Source organism: Delphinapterus leucas, chromosome 5 (assembly GCF_059928025.1).
Source record: "Delphinapterus leucas isolate spDelLeu-1000000601 "Yukka" chromosome 5, BTC_Dleu_Yukka2, whole genome shotgun sequence".
In the NCBI taxonomy this organism is placed as follows: Eukaryota; Metazoa; Chordata; class Mammalia; order Artiodactyla; family Monodontidae; genus Delphinapterus; species Delphinapterus leucas.
This window is the reverse complement of record NC_143133.1, coordinates 117,518,800-117,536,342: the sequence shown is the minus strand read 5'-3', so window position 1 is coordinate 117,536,342 and position 17,543 is coordinate 117,518,800. Positions and strand designations below refer to the sequence as shown.

The 17,543-nt window shown below is 40.5% G+C and overlaps 1 protein-coding gene across 3 annotated transcripts in view; it reads right to left on the bottom strand.

Annotated features, from left to right (window-relative positions):
• The window catches only part of SLC39A8 (solute carrier family 39 member 8), a 75,830-nt gene that overhangs the window by 43,625 nt on the left and 14,662 nt on the right, over positions 1–17,543 (bottom strand). For 2 of the 3 annotated variants that reach the window (XM_022582437.3, XM_022582438.3), the window contains 2 exons: positions 6,947–7,109; positions 340–509 (listed from right to left, as the gene is read on the bottom strand). The exons of the other annotated variant lie outside the window; for it this stretch is intronic. In XM_022582437.3, coding sequence (XP_022438145.1) covers positions 340–509; positions 6,947–7,109 — 333 coding nt within the window. The remainder of the gene's footprint in view (positions 1–339; positions 510–6,946; positions 7,110–17,543) is intronic. 3 annotated transcript variants of the gene reach the window in all.

The following is a 17,543-nucleotide window of genomic DNA, read 5'->3' as shown; positions in this document are numbered from 1 at the left end:
TTCAGAAATAAATAAGTAAATAATAAAAAGAGTGTAGAAAAATTAAATTTGCCAAATGTGAGACAGAATAGAGTCGTAAGGCCTTCCGAGGTGTCCCAGAGCTGTCTGAGCACGTCCTGGTGCCTGGCCTCCCAGAATATTAATTTTCTCTCTGACGCTGACTTCCCCTGCAGCTTGGGACAAGCTTTTTCATTTGCTGTGATTCAGCTTTCTCTTACCCAAAACACTATAAACCAGACCATAAAATGCTGCAAGAATTATGGAGGCTTAAAATGTACAAAGTGCTGAAACATTTCAAATAACCAATTATTCACAGAAACAAACAGCCAACCCCCTTACCTCTGGTATAAGTTGGAAAATTGCATTTGAAAATAGAGTCCCAATAGCCAGCCCCACAAAATAGGTCAAAATCTTAGGGAAGTAAGATTTCTTTATCAACGGAGTCAAAATCAGTCCGAGGAGAGATGCCAGATTAATAACTGTCACTGACAGGAAGCCATATCCCCAAACTGTGGATCAGAAGGAAGAGTAGAAGTTAATTAGAGCATAGGAGCCAAATGACATCTTACTGTACATTAAGTGTGAAACACATTTCACCTTTAAAAGCTTGAAACAGGTATCTTCTTTAAAACAACGAAAACTTCTCACTGAAAATTATATAGAAAATTACTGAGAATATAAATATTAATAGTAACACTGCCTATGCTTTCCTCAGTCCTAAGTCATCATTATGGGATTACAGACTTTTATAGCTTGCAGGGAATTTGAAGAACATCTAGCAGAGTGATCACCCGAGGCCCACAGGCTCCGAGCTACCTAGCTGCATCTGTGGCTCAAAGCCCAGTTTAAAACTAGGCCTTTCAGGGGACTAACAGAGGCAGTGTGGGTTTCGGGAAGAAGGTATGGGGTGACGAGAGCAAGCGGATGGGTGGGGTTGTTAGCTTCAAGATGACCATAGTTGCTGACACTGAGCTCGTCATAATCATTTGTCTGCAGGCCCTGTGGACAGCACCTCCTCAGGGAAGACAGCACCTCAGCCCCCTGCCTGGGCCTCCAGGGAGCCCCAGTGCAGTAAGCACTCAAGAAGGGAGCACAACTCACCCTACCAGGCTCAGACAAAGGCAACAATATCCCATAGGGTGGAGACAGTGGTGAAAAGGGTCGTGGAGCATTCTTCATGTCTCCATCCTAGGGCCTGGTCCCCTACTGGTGCTTAATAAATGTTCCTTAAAATGAAATGAAGGGATGGCATCCTAAGGTCAATATCTCCCCGGTTATCCTAGAGGGGATGGTTTAAAAACAACATGGGAGGGCTTCCCTGGTGGCGCAGTGGTTGAGAGTCCGCCTGCCGATGTAGGCGACGTGGGTTCGTGCCCCAGTCCGAGAAGATCCCACATGCCGCGGAGCGGCTAGGCCCGTGAGCCATGGCCACTGAGCCTGCGCGTCCGGAGCCTGTGCTCCGCAACGGGAGAGGCCACAACAGTGAGAGGCCCGCGTACAGCAAAACAAAAAAATAAATAAAAACAACATGGGAATGCGAGTGAAACAGACTGTGAACCGTACAGGGGCAGGTGGCAGTGCAGGCTGAGATATAAACTGCCCCCAGAACTGTGTGACATTGGCTTTGCCTGCAGCCCCACTGACTGTGCGCTAAGGACAGTGTGAAAGATTAGAAAGCTGCCTCTGCATTGCCACTTCTTTAAAATGCCCAGAAAACATTTTTAAATGTCGGGGCACTTTCCTCATTGACACTGTCAGTGGAGTACGTAGTAACACCGAATGCTTGGAGAGTGTTTGCCACGTGCCGGGCACCATACTAAGTGACTAACCTGTATTAATTCATTTGATCTTCACAAAACCCTGCGAAGCAAGTACTACTACTACCTCCTTCATGCAGTTGAGGAAACCAAGGCACGTGGAGTTCAAATCAGCTGCCCGAGTCATGTGAATAGAATGCAAGATTTTGAACCCAGTCTGGCTCCAGGGCCCACATTCATTAGCAATATGCTTCATTACCCCTTAGAGGTAATCTAATTTTTAAAAAGCTCAAAGGACTCAACAAAACTGTGAACATCTTATATTGTGCTTCATGAACACAGGATTGCTCACCATTATTCTAGTGATTCTAACTACAAATAAGCCATCTTAGGAAACATTTATGGAGCCTAGGTTGTAGACCAAACCGTGCTTCCTGCCAACAAGGAGCTTGGACCTTTGGCTTGGGGACGCTAGAGGGCACACACATACACAAAGCAAAACAAGGTAGCTTGTGCTGAGTACCACATGAAAAGGACAGATAATACACATTACAATGTTACCACAAGAACCATCGCAGCACCGACCATGCCTTTATCTTCTGCAGATACTTTCCTATCAGTTCCAGACTCCTAACCATGCCCCAGAGTCATCTCACGGGACTCACAAAGGTCCACCTCGTTCCCATTTCTTTCCTTATCACCTAAAGCAATACTACCCACTCCCCTTAGCATTTCCACTTCGAAGAAGTTCTCAACCCCACCTCTTCCTCCGTGGTATAATCTATGTGTAGTTGCCCTTAACACAAACAGTCTTCTATCCCATCGCTAGCCTACATGTGTTCATTCATTCAACAAATATTTATAATCTAATTAGGTAGACAAGATATATACAAGTTGGAAATTAAAATCGAAATGCAAAGAACTTTTTGAGTACCAAACAGAGGCAAAGCCACTCCGCATATTAAACTCATCAGCTTCCCCTGAGAGATCCTATTTCACTGCCCTTGTCCACTGTCTCTGTAAATAGCAGAAACATCAGGAGCAATTTCAATGTCTCACTCTCCACAGTCAATTCCAAAGACAATTAGTGACCAAACTATGAATTTTGCTTGAGATATCTCACTCCACGCTCTCCATCCCATCACCTCCCACTTCTCATCTGGTGCACTGACAGCTTTCTGTCTGGTCTTCCTCCCCCTACTTGACATGGCCACCAATCTTATTATCCTAAAACACAATTCTGATCATCTCGTGCCCTATTTGCAGCTGCCCTTCATCAACGGACTGCCACACAACCTCTCCAATGTTACTTACCCCCTTATCAACGTGGCCTTTATGCAAACACAATGTTTTCCAAATATAGAATTACCTTTGCACTGTGGTTCTTTATCTGAAAACACTTTTTCTATCTTCATTGCCTGACGAACTTACACACGGCTCTCCAAGCCAATGCAAAGACCTCCTCCATGAAACTTTTCTGGATTTTCCAGGCAGCAATCCCTTGCTCATCAAGCTTCCCATAGTTCTTTGAAGGTATTTGAGCCACTTACCATTTCTTGTCTGCTACCATCATTTTATCACTTATATATTTGTCTACATGATACAAATTATAAGATTTTCAAGGACAGGGGCTATGTTTTATTCTTCCTCAGAGCCTAGAATGTTGCCCAGCAAATAGCACACATATCTTGATGAATGAATGAATGCCATATTTTCAAGGTGCAGTCCAGAACTCTGTCAAAAAAATACCAACTCATTTGCTTGTCCAACATTTCTAACCTTCCTTACTATTATTGTGCACATCAGAACCACTTGGGGAACTGTGGGAGTGGGAACCATCATGCTCCAGGCACACAGCATAGTCTCCCCTTCTTGCATTGTTAGCACATTATTCAGGAAAAAAAGATTCATTCATCCACTCAATCTGAGCACCAAAGAATGAATTAGTATAAGAATACTCCTTGGACCTCTCCATATACACATAGGACTCCCTCTAATGATCTGTTTCAGAGAAAATCCTTTCTCTCCGCTTCTTAGTGAACTCTGAAGAATTTTAATACATTTTCAAGGAATATTAGTAACAATAGCGAACATTTATTGAATGCCCACAATGTGTTAAGATTCTTCTAAGAACTTCACCTGTTTAAGCAAATTTGATTCTCCTATTTCATAGAGTTTTTATAAGAATTGAAATAAAACCAGTTAATTCAGACCCTGTAATATAGTAACTCTTCAATAAATGCTATTATATATTTTTTTAAGTTAGTAAGTAGACATCATGTAAATTTTAGTTCATTTGTCTCACTGTTATACAATGAAAGATCAGCAAACCAGGAGTCAGGAGCCCTGGGCTCTCATCCCCCCTCAGGTATGTACCTAGAGGAAGCCATTTAACCTCTCTGGAACATAGACTTATGTCATCAACTATATTACAGAGTTGGACAGTGTGATTTTCAGGGATACTATTAAGGATAAGATACTATTACTCTTATCTGTTATTTGAACTGAATGGTATTCTGTGATCTTAAAAAAAAAATGAGGCAACTTTGGACCATTAACTTATTGCTAAAATGTAATTAATCTCCTAGAGAATTTAATTTACCATCAGTTTATTGCACTCATCAATATGAGTTTATAAAGTACCTAAGAGGCAATTTCAAAATCACAAACTGTAAGGTCTCAGGTAAGTGAGATTCTTTTATCTGCCCATTGAAATATCAGAGTTTGGCTTGCTTTTATTTTGGTTTTCCATTCCCTTGAATGAGCTCAAAATTGACTCTATATTAAGTGAACTATTATATAAAGAATCCAGGGCATTTCATTGTTTAAAATATCATTTAAAATAGCAAATATCTAGAAAAAATATTTGTTTGAACAATGAGCTCTGAAATTATTGTTACTCACAAAATCTCTAATTATATTGATAAATTATGGTTGGTAATTTCTATTCTTTGTATATGTAAATATAGAATACAAAAGAGAACATGGGTTCTGAAGCTGAGACAGCCTGGGTTTGAACCTGGCTCTACCACGTACGAGCTGTATAAATATTGAGCAAATGACTGTGAACTCTCTGCACCTCAGTTTCCTTGGCTGTAAAATGGGAATAGTTGTTCCATCATACAGTTGTGCAAAGATTAATTGAGTTAACATATGAAAGAACTTGGAAAAGTATCGGTTATAGAAAGGACTACATAAAAGTTGGCTGTTATCGTTATTTTTGTCTTTGTTGTTATCCCTTTTATTCATATATAGTGAGATTAAAATGCTCATAGATACACAAAGGAATCCAAAAGTTAGTATCGGGCTGGCCAAAAAGTTCGTTCAGGTTTTTCATGTTACAGAACAAACTTTTTGGCCAGCCCAATAAAACAGGCACTCCCTTTGTTGAGGCTTCCCTTTTCTTCTTCATCTTTCCTCTCTTTATATTCTCCATCTATATTCACATTAGATGTGCTCACTCAGACCAGTGGCTCCAAACACCATCTCTGAGATGACAAATCTCCAGCCTCGACTATTCTCTGAAATCCAAATATGTGTGTGCCACTGCCTACTGGACACGTCCCCTCATGGGTCTACATCGATGTCTCGGACTAACCACGTCAAAAATTATACTCTTGGTCCTCACCACTCGCTTCCTCCACAACAAACTGCTCCTTCCCCAGTCTTGTCCATCCCAGGATATGGTGCAACCATCTATGCAGTTTCTCTGGCTTAAACTTGGATTCATCTTTCCCTCCCACACATCCAGTGCAGAGGCGAACCACATTAGCACAGTCTCCACAGTCTGACCACATCTCCTTAACTTCTCCACTCCCACCTTAGACCAAGCCCCTGTCAAGCTGAGCACCAACCCTGGCCATAGCCCCTGGACCCATCTCCTTGCTTCTACTCTTGCCCCTTAACAATTTATTCTTCAAACTGCAGGTAGAATAATCTTTTACAAATCCAAATAAAATCACATCACTCCCCTGTTTAGGACCCTACAGTGTCTTCATACCTCATTCAGAATAAAATTCAATCAGTTTACCACACCTTACAAGCCCTCCCTTTCTGGCCCCTGGCTACCATCTCCTACTCTGCTTCCCGCTCACTGTGCTCCAGACACACACGCTTTCTCGCTGTCCCTTACACATGCCAAGCTCATCCCCAAGCTTATGCTGCTGTCCCCTGGACCAAGAATGCTGTCCCCCAGAGAAGATCTAGCCATGGCCCTCTTCCTCTCCTCAGTCAGGACTCTGTTCAAATGTAATCTCATCAGAGAGCCCTCCCTTGACCCATCTAAAATCACACTCACCCACCATCTCCTATCCTTTACCTACTTTATTTTCTTCATAGCATTTATCACTCTGAAATTATATAGTTTATTTGCTTGTTTGTATAAATGTTTCCTATTTCTTTTCTTCGCTACACTGCAAGCCCTAAGAGGGCAGGGAATTTTTCTTCTTGTTCACTACTGAATGCTTAATACACAGAAAATAAAGGAACCCAAAAAATGAGAATTAAAATACTCATGTGGGGCAGGTAACAATTTGGGAATACCAAGAAATTGCCCCTCAGCAACTGATCTATCTCATTGGTGAAAGAACTCTTCTACCTGTTTAATTAAGTATGTGGACTATACAGTAAGAATATACTTACTTTCTTATATTTAAAAATTTCTTTACAATACCTATGGCAACACCACTATAGGCACTTAAAAGAGTCACTGGCATTTCTTTTATTTATGAAAATTAAAGCAGTAATAACTCAGTACCTTAAGATTTAATCTAGAACCACACTAGTTTCCTTATCTCTTTACCGACAATGACAGATAAATTGACAGGTTTTAAAATAATATAAGTACAACATAATGGAAATTGATCAATTATGACCCAAATAGTGAATGTGCCATCCAATATACACAACAGAAAACATGTATTGCTTAAAATCAAGAACTGAATTTTATAAAATTTTCCGTTGGTACCAAGTAAAATTTTGACTCCATAAATAAAAGAGCATAACTTCTGAAGCTTAAATGAGTTCTAATTATACTTATTCTAAAGACTTCCAGAATATAAGTATTTTTTACCAAGGGATTCTATGTAGATTAATTAAGAGCAATAAAGCAGAAAAAGAAGCATCTTAATTTCATTTTAGACTAGCTCACAGAGTTTTCAAAGAAATGGGAGAAAAAGCTTGCAACATACCCTCTGAAAGACTTGGTTTTGTTTTGTGTTTGGGCCGATCATTGCAAGGGTGAAAGTTCAATTGCTGTAAGACTGCTGGACAGATGACAGAGAAGTCTGAGCTGGTGATCTGTGTAGCATTTGAAAATCCATGAAGGGAAAAGATCTCTTCCGCAGATAAACACTGAAATAGAAGAAACAAAGTAACCATATATGTGTCAACAGAGTAAAAGGCTGCAAGCAAAGATACTGTAAAGAGGCATGGACTACTTCCTCTAGACACACAACACTACCTCTTTTTTTTTTTTAACTTATTTATTTTTGGCTGCGTTGGGTCTTTGTTGCTGCGCACGGGCTTTCTCTAGTTGCGGCGAGTGGGGGCTACTCTTCGCTGCGGTGTGCAGGCTTCTCATTGCAGTGGCTTCTCCTGTTGCGGAGCACGGGCTCTAGGCGTGTGGGCTCGGTAGTTGTGGCATGCGGGCTTCAGTAGTTGTGGCTCACAGGCTCTAGAGCACAGGCTCAATAGTTGTGGCGCACAGGCTTAGTTGCTCCGCAGCACGTGGGATCTTCCCAGACCAGTTCTGGAACTCATGTCCCCTGCCTTGGCAGGCGGATTCTTAACCACTGTGCCAACAGGGAAGCCCAACACTACCTCTTCTACAAAAAGTCACTATAAAAATGTATCAACAGATGAATGGATAAAGAAGATGTGGTACATATATACAATGGAATATTACTCAGCCATAAAAAGAAACGAAACTGAGTTATTTGTAGTGAGGTGGATGGACCTAGAGTCTGTCATACAGAGTGAAGTAAGTCAGGAAGAGAAAAATAAATACAGTATGCTAACGCATATATATGGAATCTTAAAAAAAAAAATGGTTCTGAAGAACCTAGCGGCAGGACAGGAATAAAGATGCAGACGTAAAGAATGGCCTTGAGGACACAGGGAGGGGGAAGGGTAAGCTGGGACGAAGTGAGAGAGTGGCATGGACATATATACACTACCAAATGTAAAATAGTTAGTGGGAAGCAGCTGCATAGCACAGGGAGACCAGCTGCGTGCTCTGTGACCACCTAGAAGGGTGGGATAGGGAGGGTCGGAGGGAGATGCAAGAGGGAGAAGATATGAGGATGCATGTATATGTATAGCTGATTCACTTTGCTATAAAGCAGAAACTAACACACCATTGTAAAGCAATTATACTCCAATAAAAATGTTAAAAAATATATATTATCAGTGGACCAACACCAATTCACACAAAGAGCTTTAAAACAATTCTATGTCCTCAATCTCCCATCTCTGTTTTTCCTCAGTTTGAATAGGTATTTTGTGGAGGCTATTGGAATACCTCTGTATACCGTTTCTTGTAGACAAACGCACCTGGTTCCCTTACTGTTTCATGGTTAAGAAGTTCATCCATCCTGGACTGCAATAATAATCTCAATACATAAAAGTTGTTTTAAAATATAGAAGTGAGAGAGAGACAATTTGTCTTTAGAACAAATTGTTGCTTGCTAAAATATCAATTATTCTCAATGATGGCGGGTAGCTTTTCTATATTACAATATTTCTATATTATAATGGTGCTAGGCTGTTTAGAAGTTCATTTAACTGTTAATAAGGAATGGAATCTGCATTAGAAAAAAGTTCTCTGCAGAAATAACATTTTAAAAGTACCGTTTTACTCTTGGGCATATTTTAACTGTAAACTTCCTTCTATATACTTGCATTATTAAGAAGACTATAAAAGAAATTAAATGTGTTACTACTGCTAATAAATGTTATAAGAATTACAGAGTATGAAAAATACCCATTCACTCAAAGAAAAACGTCTATCTTTAATAACTGCAAAGAACGTTTCTTTGCATACTTCAGCCAATATTTAAACCCCACTAAGACCTTAGCTTTGTACTCTAGACTGGATTGTGTCCTCCGCAAATGTATATATTGAAGCTCTAACCCCCAATGTGATGATATATGGTTATGGGGCCTTTGGAAGGTAATTAGGGTCAGATAAAGTCATGAAGGTGAGGCCCTGCTCCAACTGGATTAGTGGCTTAATAAGAAGAGACACCTTGTCTTAAGCAGCCATCTGCAATCCAAGGAGAGAGCTCTTACCGGACACCAACGCTTCTGGCACCTTGATCTTGGACTTGCAGTCTCCAGTCTGTGAGAAAATAAATTTCTCTTGTTTGAGCCACCCAGGCTACAGTATTTTGTTATGGCAGCCCAAAGTCACTGATACACTATGAACTGTACCAAGAACTCAGAAGTTGTTGTTAACTGTTTCATCATAAAGTGCTGTAATTCCCCTCACAACGGAAACAATCAAATTAAAAATGTAAGATTTGGTAAAAGATCACTATTGATTATGAAGGAAAGATGAAAAACATCAAATACATCAAACTGTATGGAGCTGTCAAAAGGTAAGACTTCAATTGCCTTAAAGAAAATGCACATGTACACACCATTTTTGTAACATCTAAGAATGTGCCTAAAACTGTTCTTTACTGAACCTAAACTCTCCTTTGGGTTCGTGACAATGATAGCTGTGTGCCATCCCTAGAGTAGGAGACAACACTCAATGCTCTGTTAACAGTCTTCCCTAAGACCAAGAATAAGGGATAATGAACCAATGGAGGGAGAAAATAGCTTGATAGCCAATGGGGGGAGAGAAAGTGGGTATAGTTTATTCATTACTGTGAAGACACCCAGGAGCATAAATGCTAGGCTCAAAAATTACAGAGTCCAAGGAATTCTCTGGTGGTCCAGTGGTTAGGACTCCGTGCTTTCACTGCTGAGGGCCCAGGTTCAATCTCTGGTTGGGGAACTAAGATTCCTGCAAGCTGTGCAGCGCTGCCAAAAAAAAAAAAAAAATTACAGAGTCCCTGTGGCTCGACTGCCCCACTGCATGATTCCAGGAATAAATAGGTGTAGAAGTGAAAATACAAAGCAGCACTGTTTCCCTGCAAGGAAGTTCCTCCAACTCCAAAATAGGAGGAAAACGGATGCTGCCCATAGATAATTTGCAAAAGTCTTCTCAGAATGAACAATCTAAGACTTCCTAAAACTTGATGACTGTTAAGCAGTTCCTTTTAGACTCTAATTGTGACCCATTAGTGGATCAGAAAATCCACTTACAACATCACAGAGAGCATTTTATCAGTAAGTAAAACCAATATAATAGCAATTACAGAGTGTATCACACATAACAGGAGCAAGTATTGCTTAGTCAAACTTTTGCTTCAGTTACACTTTATACATACCATGCACATGTATACTGGACCACAATATAAAGTTCATTTTTTACTATAAGTGGCAGTCAAGAATTTTAATATCACTATCCTTAAGGATGCCCAGACTGCCCATTGTACATCATTAAAGACACCGTCCTACATACAGTTAGGGAAAAAACAACAACAACAATGCAATCAAGGAATATATACTCAATATTGAAAGATAGCTGAGAGTCTTGATGATCTGTTCAGAAAGAACAAAAAGGTACAGAGATGACAAAACTCTAGGCCTTGCTTTATGATTTTAGAATGAGGATGGACTACTAACAGTGTGACAAAACTGAATTAACGACAGGCCTGCCTTATTTAAATTAGCGATCTACCTTCAGAAAACAAACAGAGGTTGCCAGAAAGGGGGTTGGGGGGGTGTGAATTAGGTGTAGGGGATTAAGAGGTACAAACTTCCAGTTATGAAATAAATTAGCCCTGGGGTTGTAATATACAACATAAGGAACATGGTCAATAACATGTAATAACTTTGTGTGGGGACAGATAGTTACTACTTATCAAGGTGATCATTTCATAATGTCTACAAACGTCAAATCACTACATAGGACACCTGAAACTAACATAATATTGTACGTCAACTATATTTTAATTTAAAAAATAAATAAAAATAAAGGAGTAAGGTTATGAGTGAAAATTAATTAATTAGTTTCATTAAATAGCTATCTACCAGCAAGTGGAATGCAAATAGTTTTATACTGCACCCTATTTGGCTTTAAACAATATGGATTTTTATTATGCTTTGATTTAACAGAGTTGAACTTGACACAAAGAAAGCAGTTGTCTAAGAAAGGGCAGTGCTTCCCAGAGCAGAGACAAACAGGATGAGCGCCCAGGGCCTGAACAGTGAGGACGGGGGAAGGTTGAATGATTAGGGCAAATTCCTCCCTCAACATTTTATACAGTGGAAATCTGCTTATAATAAATGCCAAGGAGCTAGGCAAGATTTGAGATTACACAGTGTAGATAATTACACAGGCTCTCTACTTGACTAAACTTCAGTCAGGTTCTTCTAAGTCCTCTAGGCTTTGGCCTTGCGTCCATCCTTGTAGGGCTGGCACTGCCCAGTTTTAGCAAGAATCCTGCCAAGTCTGTTTAGAGAGACTCCCCTAACCTTAATATTTGATATTATCTTAATACCCTCAGTGTCTGGTCAAGTTCTTCATTCCTCACCCTGATATCTGATTACCCTGGCTTCAGCAGGAATCCTGTTAGGTCTATTTAACCAAACTCCCTCCCTACCCCTGATGTTTCCTCTTAGTAATTTCCCATCCACTGACCCCCAACTCTGTTACTTGGCTATACATCCCCACTTGTCCATGATGTATTCAGAACTGAGCCCAGTTCTATACTGAGGTCCCTTTTCCCCTATTGCAATAGTTCTTGAATAAAATCTGTTTTTATTACCTTACTGTCAGACTCTGGTTTTCTTTAACAATACCAAGTATAATAACCATGTAATTATACTACACATCACATAAATTCTTTCCTTCATTCAACAAGTATTTACTGCATCATAAAATTCTGTGTATGACATTGATGGAAGGAGTGGAAGGTGGAGGGTGACAACAGAGAAAGAAATAGTACAGAGAAAAATAAGTCATTATACCTTCCATCAAGAAACCAAAATAATTTCAGCAGAAAGAAATCAGATACACCAGTATCTATAAAACCAGAGAGAAAGTGATAAAGTAATTATAAAGAACTATGAGAGTTCATATAAAGCAGAAATAATATGCAGAGGAAATAGTCAAAAACGACTCTGAGGTTAGAATGCCGGGAAAGTAGAAAGAGGATATTGCTACTGCTGTGATTAGAGAACCTAGGAAAAGAAAGGCATTTCGGAGGATGGTGGCAAGTTTCATTTTAGACATTTAAAGTTGCAGTGGTGCCTGTGGGACACCGGATGGAAATGACTAGTGAGCTTTCTCTGAGACAGCTAGAGGCCGGAGAGAAGGATGTGGCTGTCTTCTGTAAGGAGATAGCAGTTAAGTGGGAGTGGAGGAGATCATCAGGAGAGAGTATAGAAAGAGGAGAAAAACTTTGGGAATACACATATAATTTGTGCAAAAGCAGGAAAGGGAGCCAGAAAATAAGACAGAGCGAGATAAGCCCAAAACATAAGAAATAATTAAGGCCAGTGAATGCTTATCATTTTTGCCTGCCTGAGACTCCTTCCCCATCATCCAGTAACAAACCACCTGCCTGCAATGGGAGCCTCCCTCTATGTGATTTAGCTGGGGCTGACCAGGGAACATAGGACCCACACTTGTCCACTCTCTGGTGGAGCTATTGAAGAAATCTTCTTCCACTAGGATTGCTACAAGTCTGTGGGCTCCTTAGGCCACTTTTCCACCATGTGAAAGAAGGTGAACTAATAAGCAGAGAAAGGCAGGTATCCAATACCATCACTAATCCCCTGGATACATCTGTGCCTAAAGCTGCTTCTGCCCTTGAATCTTCAGTTACCTGAGTCAATGAATTTCCTTTTTGACTTAAGCTAATTTCACTTGTTTCTTTTACTGACAAATGAAAGAGTCCTAACCGATATATAAAGTAATTTTTTTTTTTTTTTTCCTGTGGTACGCGGGCCTCTCACTGTTGTGGCCTCTCCCGTTGCGGAGCACAGGCTCCGAATGCGCAGGCTCAGCGGCCATGGCTCACGGGCCCAGCCGCTCCGCGGCATGTGGGATCTTCCCGGACCGGGGCACAAACCCGTGTCCCCTGCATCGGCAGGTGGACTCTCAACCACTGCACCACCAGGGAAGCCCTAAAAGACATTTTTAAAGCTAGCAAAGGAATGTTACGTCCAGAACCTGTGTGAAAACAAAAAGATAAGCTTCTCCACCCTTCTTCCTTTTCTCAACACATGGGCTGTCTTCTCTACTTGGCTGTCTAGTCAAATGGCATCCACTAAATAATACAAAGCAATAAGACCATATGATCCCATACCCATTAAGCCTAGGCCTTCACACTATGCCACAAATGAAATATCATCCCACTCAAAGGTCACCCCAGAGGTGGTTTCAGATTCTGTTTTGCACGGCCTGTGATTCTGTGGAAGCTGAGCAGCTCACCTTCCCAATAAGGCCACGGCTACAGGTATGGCTGAGCTCTCAAGGCAGGGAGAGAGAGCTCTCCTGATGCATTTAGACTCAGTGACGATCAAAATTAGAATGAAATATCAAGTCCTGTCAGTTTTTCTGGGTTGTCAAGTAATTGAGTCACACAAACTTTTTTAAACCCAGTATTCCTGCATTTCAAGCAGAGAAGCCAATATGTTGCTTCATCCTTCTAAGCTACCATCATATAACCATACAACTACGAGGCCAGGAACTGGTCTCAGATTGTTAAGAGTGTATTAGGAAGAGGAAAAGATGAAGACCCAAAATCATTATGTAATGGGAAAGAAACTTCTGGAATCCTTGAGCTCATATCCACCTTAGTATTTACTAATGCTAATACTAACAATATAATACCGTATGCCTGGCACACAGCAGGGCTTAGTAAATACTTGTTGAATGAACAAATTAGTACATGAATGAATGAACCCCTCACTTGTCTTCACAGTAATTTTTAAAACCAATTGCAAAACCTGTTCATAGTAGTAACCTAAACAAAATGATATAAAAGCAAAACAAGTATAAAAGCAGAAGAAGGTGAAGTATACACAAGAATGTTTCAAATATGGCAACTGGACAAATATCCCAAGAGAACAATGTAAATATTTAAAGCTTAAAAGGGTGGTTTGAGTTTAACAATTGGGAGGCCATTTCTGACCCTGAAACCAGTGAACAGTCCCATTAACTTTCCCCTTCAGGGGCGACCGCACAACGTCAAGGAATTGGTGATTTAAATGCTCCACTCTGGCAGCAGGAGCGGCAAAGTGGGAGTGACCACGGGCATCGCTTCCAGGTTTGTTCCTGACGCAACAATGGAACTACCCAACCGCAGTTACAAGGAACTTGCATACCACTTCCAAACCGCCTGGCTCTTGCACAACATATATATGTGCTCAATCACCCTCTACCAACTTTCTTTTGAACTTTTTCCCAATTAATTTCCTCTTTAAAGTTTACTCATGATTACTTCACCATGATAAAAGAGTTTTCTAAGGTTTGAGCAAAGAACATTCTAGAAAGATGATCTTCTAAGGTGTAAAAGGTGGCTAATCAAGTGATCCCAGCTCTGTTTCCTCAAGATTTGTTCTTCCATTTTTCCCGCAGATTTCCTTACAGTTCTTACTGAAGCCACTATGGTGCTGATGCAGTCCCTCCCACAATGTACACAGGCGTGCACACACACACGTGCTTATACACATTCTCAAAGCTCTTCCTTAAGAGTAGACAAAAAGAGCCTTTCCTGGATATATTATTTAAAGGAGAAAGATGCTTTATTTTATGATCCATTGATAAGGGAAAAAACAGATTATTACAAAGCAATATGTATAGAATGATACCACTGCTCTAAATAAGGTTAAATAAAATCTGGAGATAAGGTGCAAGAGGGTTCCCTTTTCTCCACACCCTCTCCAGCATTTACTGTTTGTAGATTTTTTGATGATGGCCATTCTGACCAGTGTGAGGTGATACCTCACTGTAGTTTTGATTTGCATTTATCTAATGATTAGTGGTGTTGACCATCCTTTCCTGTGTTTGTTGGCAATCTGTATATCTTCTTTGGAGAAGTGTCTATTTAGGTCTTCTGCCCATTTTTGGATTGGGTTGTTTACTTTTTTCATATTGAGCTGCATGAGCTGCTTGTAAATTTTAGATATTAATCCTTTGCCAGTTGCTTCATTTGCAAATATTTTCTTCATTGCCGCTCTATTTACAATAGCCAGGACATGGAATCAACCTAAGTGTCCATCGACAGATGAATGGATAAAGAAGATGTGGCACATATACACAATGGAATATTACTCAGCCATAAAAAGAAATGAAAGTGAGTTATTTGTAGTGAGGTGGGTGGACCTAGAGTCTGTCATACAGAGTGAAGTAAGTCAGAAAGAGAAAAACAAATACAGTATGCTAACACATATATATGGAATCTTTAAAAAAAAATGGTTCTGAAGAACTTAGGGGCAGAACAGGAATAAAGAGGCAGACGTAGAGAATGGGCTTAAGGACACAGGGAGGGGGAAGGGTAAGCTGGGATGAAGTGAGAGAGTGGCATGGACATATATACACTACCAAATGTAAAATAGATAGCTAGTGGGAAGCAGCCACATAGTACAGGGAGAGCAGCTCGGTGCTTTGTGTCCACCTAGAGTGGTGGGATAGGGAGGCTGGGACGGAGATGCAAGAGGGAGGCGATATGGGGTATATGTATATGTATAACTGATTCACTTTGTTATACAGCAGAAACTAACACACCATTGTAAAGCAATTATACTCCAATAAAGATGTTAAAAAAAAAATCTGGAGATAACATGCTTCAAAATGTTAACAGTGTTTACCTCTGGTGGTGAAATTATGAAAGATTTTTTTGTTTTTTCCTTTCTGCTTCTCTGTATTTGCCAAAGTTTTAGGCAATATGCATGTATTCCTATTTTAATTAAGAAAATAAAGTTAAATCATGAGGTTTTCCAATCTTTGTACAGGTTCCTCCAAACACAATTGAGACAGGCTGGAATTTTTAAATTTTTACTAAAGAAAAAGAAATTTTAAAAGCTGTGATACACTCTTTAAAAGAGGTTTACAACATTTTCTGATGACCAAGCTACTGACAAGGTTCTCAGCCCTGCCCCCCCTCTACGTGCAGTTTCCAAGGCTCTCTCACCCCCAGAAGCCTGGTGTGGTGTCAGAGCACAAGTAGTCTGGATTTTTGACTTCATGATCCTGACCTGGCTCCAGGGGCTGGGGCCACTCTGCTTTCCATCACCAGCAAGATAGTCCCCTAGGCCTCCTCCCTTTTGCTGCCAAGACCAAAAGGTCTTTTGGCCTTGCTTCTCGCCAAGGGCTCCCCACTAAGTGCCCTGGGAGATAAAGTGTGGAAGGCTTGCCCCTTCTCCAACTCAAGGCTGGGGCAGATGCCACAAGAAGTGAGCTCATCCTCAAAGTCATCTAACCTCTGCGTACGTGGAATGACCTTGTCCATCACAGACCCAATCATATCACAACCCTTTGGCACAGTGGTTCTCAAAGTGCAGTCCAAGGACACCCCCCCCGCCGCCCCGCCCAGGGGTTACCAAGACCCTGCCAGAGAAAATGCAAGGTCAACATGATTTTCATAATAATTCTAAAACTGCATTTTCCTTTTTCACTCTCATTCTTTCATGAGTGAACAATGGATATTCCCGAAGCTAAATGACATGTCACAACAGATGGAACACAGAAGCACATATGAGAATCCAACTATCTTCTACTAAGCCAGACATTAGAGATTTGCAAAATGTACGAAAATGCCACTCTCCTCACTAACTTCTTGTCATGGTAAATACAGTTACTTTTCATTTGAAAAACAAGGTTAACGTGACATGGCCTTATTACTGTTATTTTTTACATGTTAAACAAATATTTTAAATTTTTCTTAACATTAATTTCTATAATGGTAGATATCAATAGATATAAACCACATGTACTTTAGTATATTGGGGTCCTCAATAATTTTTAAGAGTAAAAAAGGGTCCTGAGACCAACAGGTTTGGCCTAGAGCATAAGAATGACAGATGGGCCCTTTCATTTAACTGACAAGTTGGGAACTTCTAACTAACCTTACCCAATACATGTCTCATCTTGTTTATCCTTACTCACCCCACACACAGGACTATTTCTACTGAAATATTGCCGTTGTCAATCTTCTGCTCAAACTGGCCCCCAACACACACACCAAAAAAAAACTTTCCTTCTGCCAAGAGTCTAAAGACCTAACACTGAAGAATTATCTGTCCCCAACCTTCCTTCCTCCTTTTGCCCTCCACCAAAAGCATCCTTAAACTCTCTGTTTTAACCAAGCAGTTCTAATGCCTTGTATTTTACCTTCACTCTGACTTTGCATGCCCCATGAGCCCTACCTAGAATTCTGAGATACCTCCTCTCAAAGTATCCAACTTCTATCTGTCCTATATTTGGCCCCACTGCCTCTACTTAATATTGCTATGCTCTCCAGATTCCCCTACCCATAGGATTTACATGTTTAGCACTTACTGTGTGCTTCCTCGTATTACCATCTGCTCGTGAAAATGGATATCTCTTTAATAAGATCATGAACACCTAGAGAGGAAGGATGTATTATTTCATATCTTCCTCAACTCCTAGCAAGCTTCAGACACGTAAGTCACTCAACTTATAACAATCACTAACATGATAGA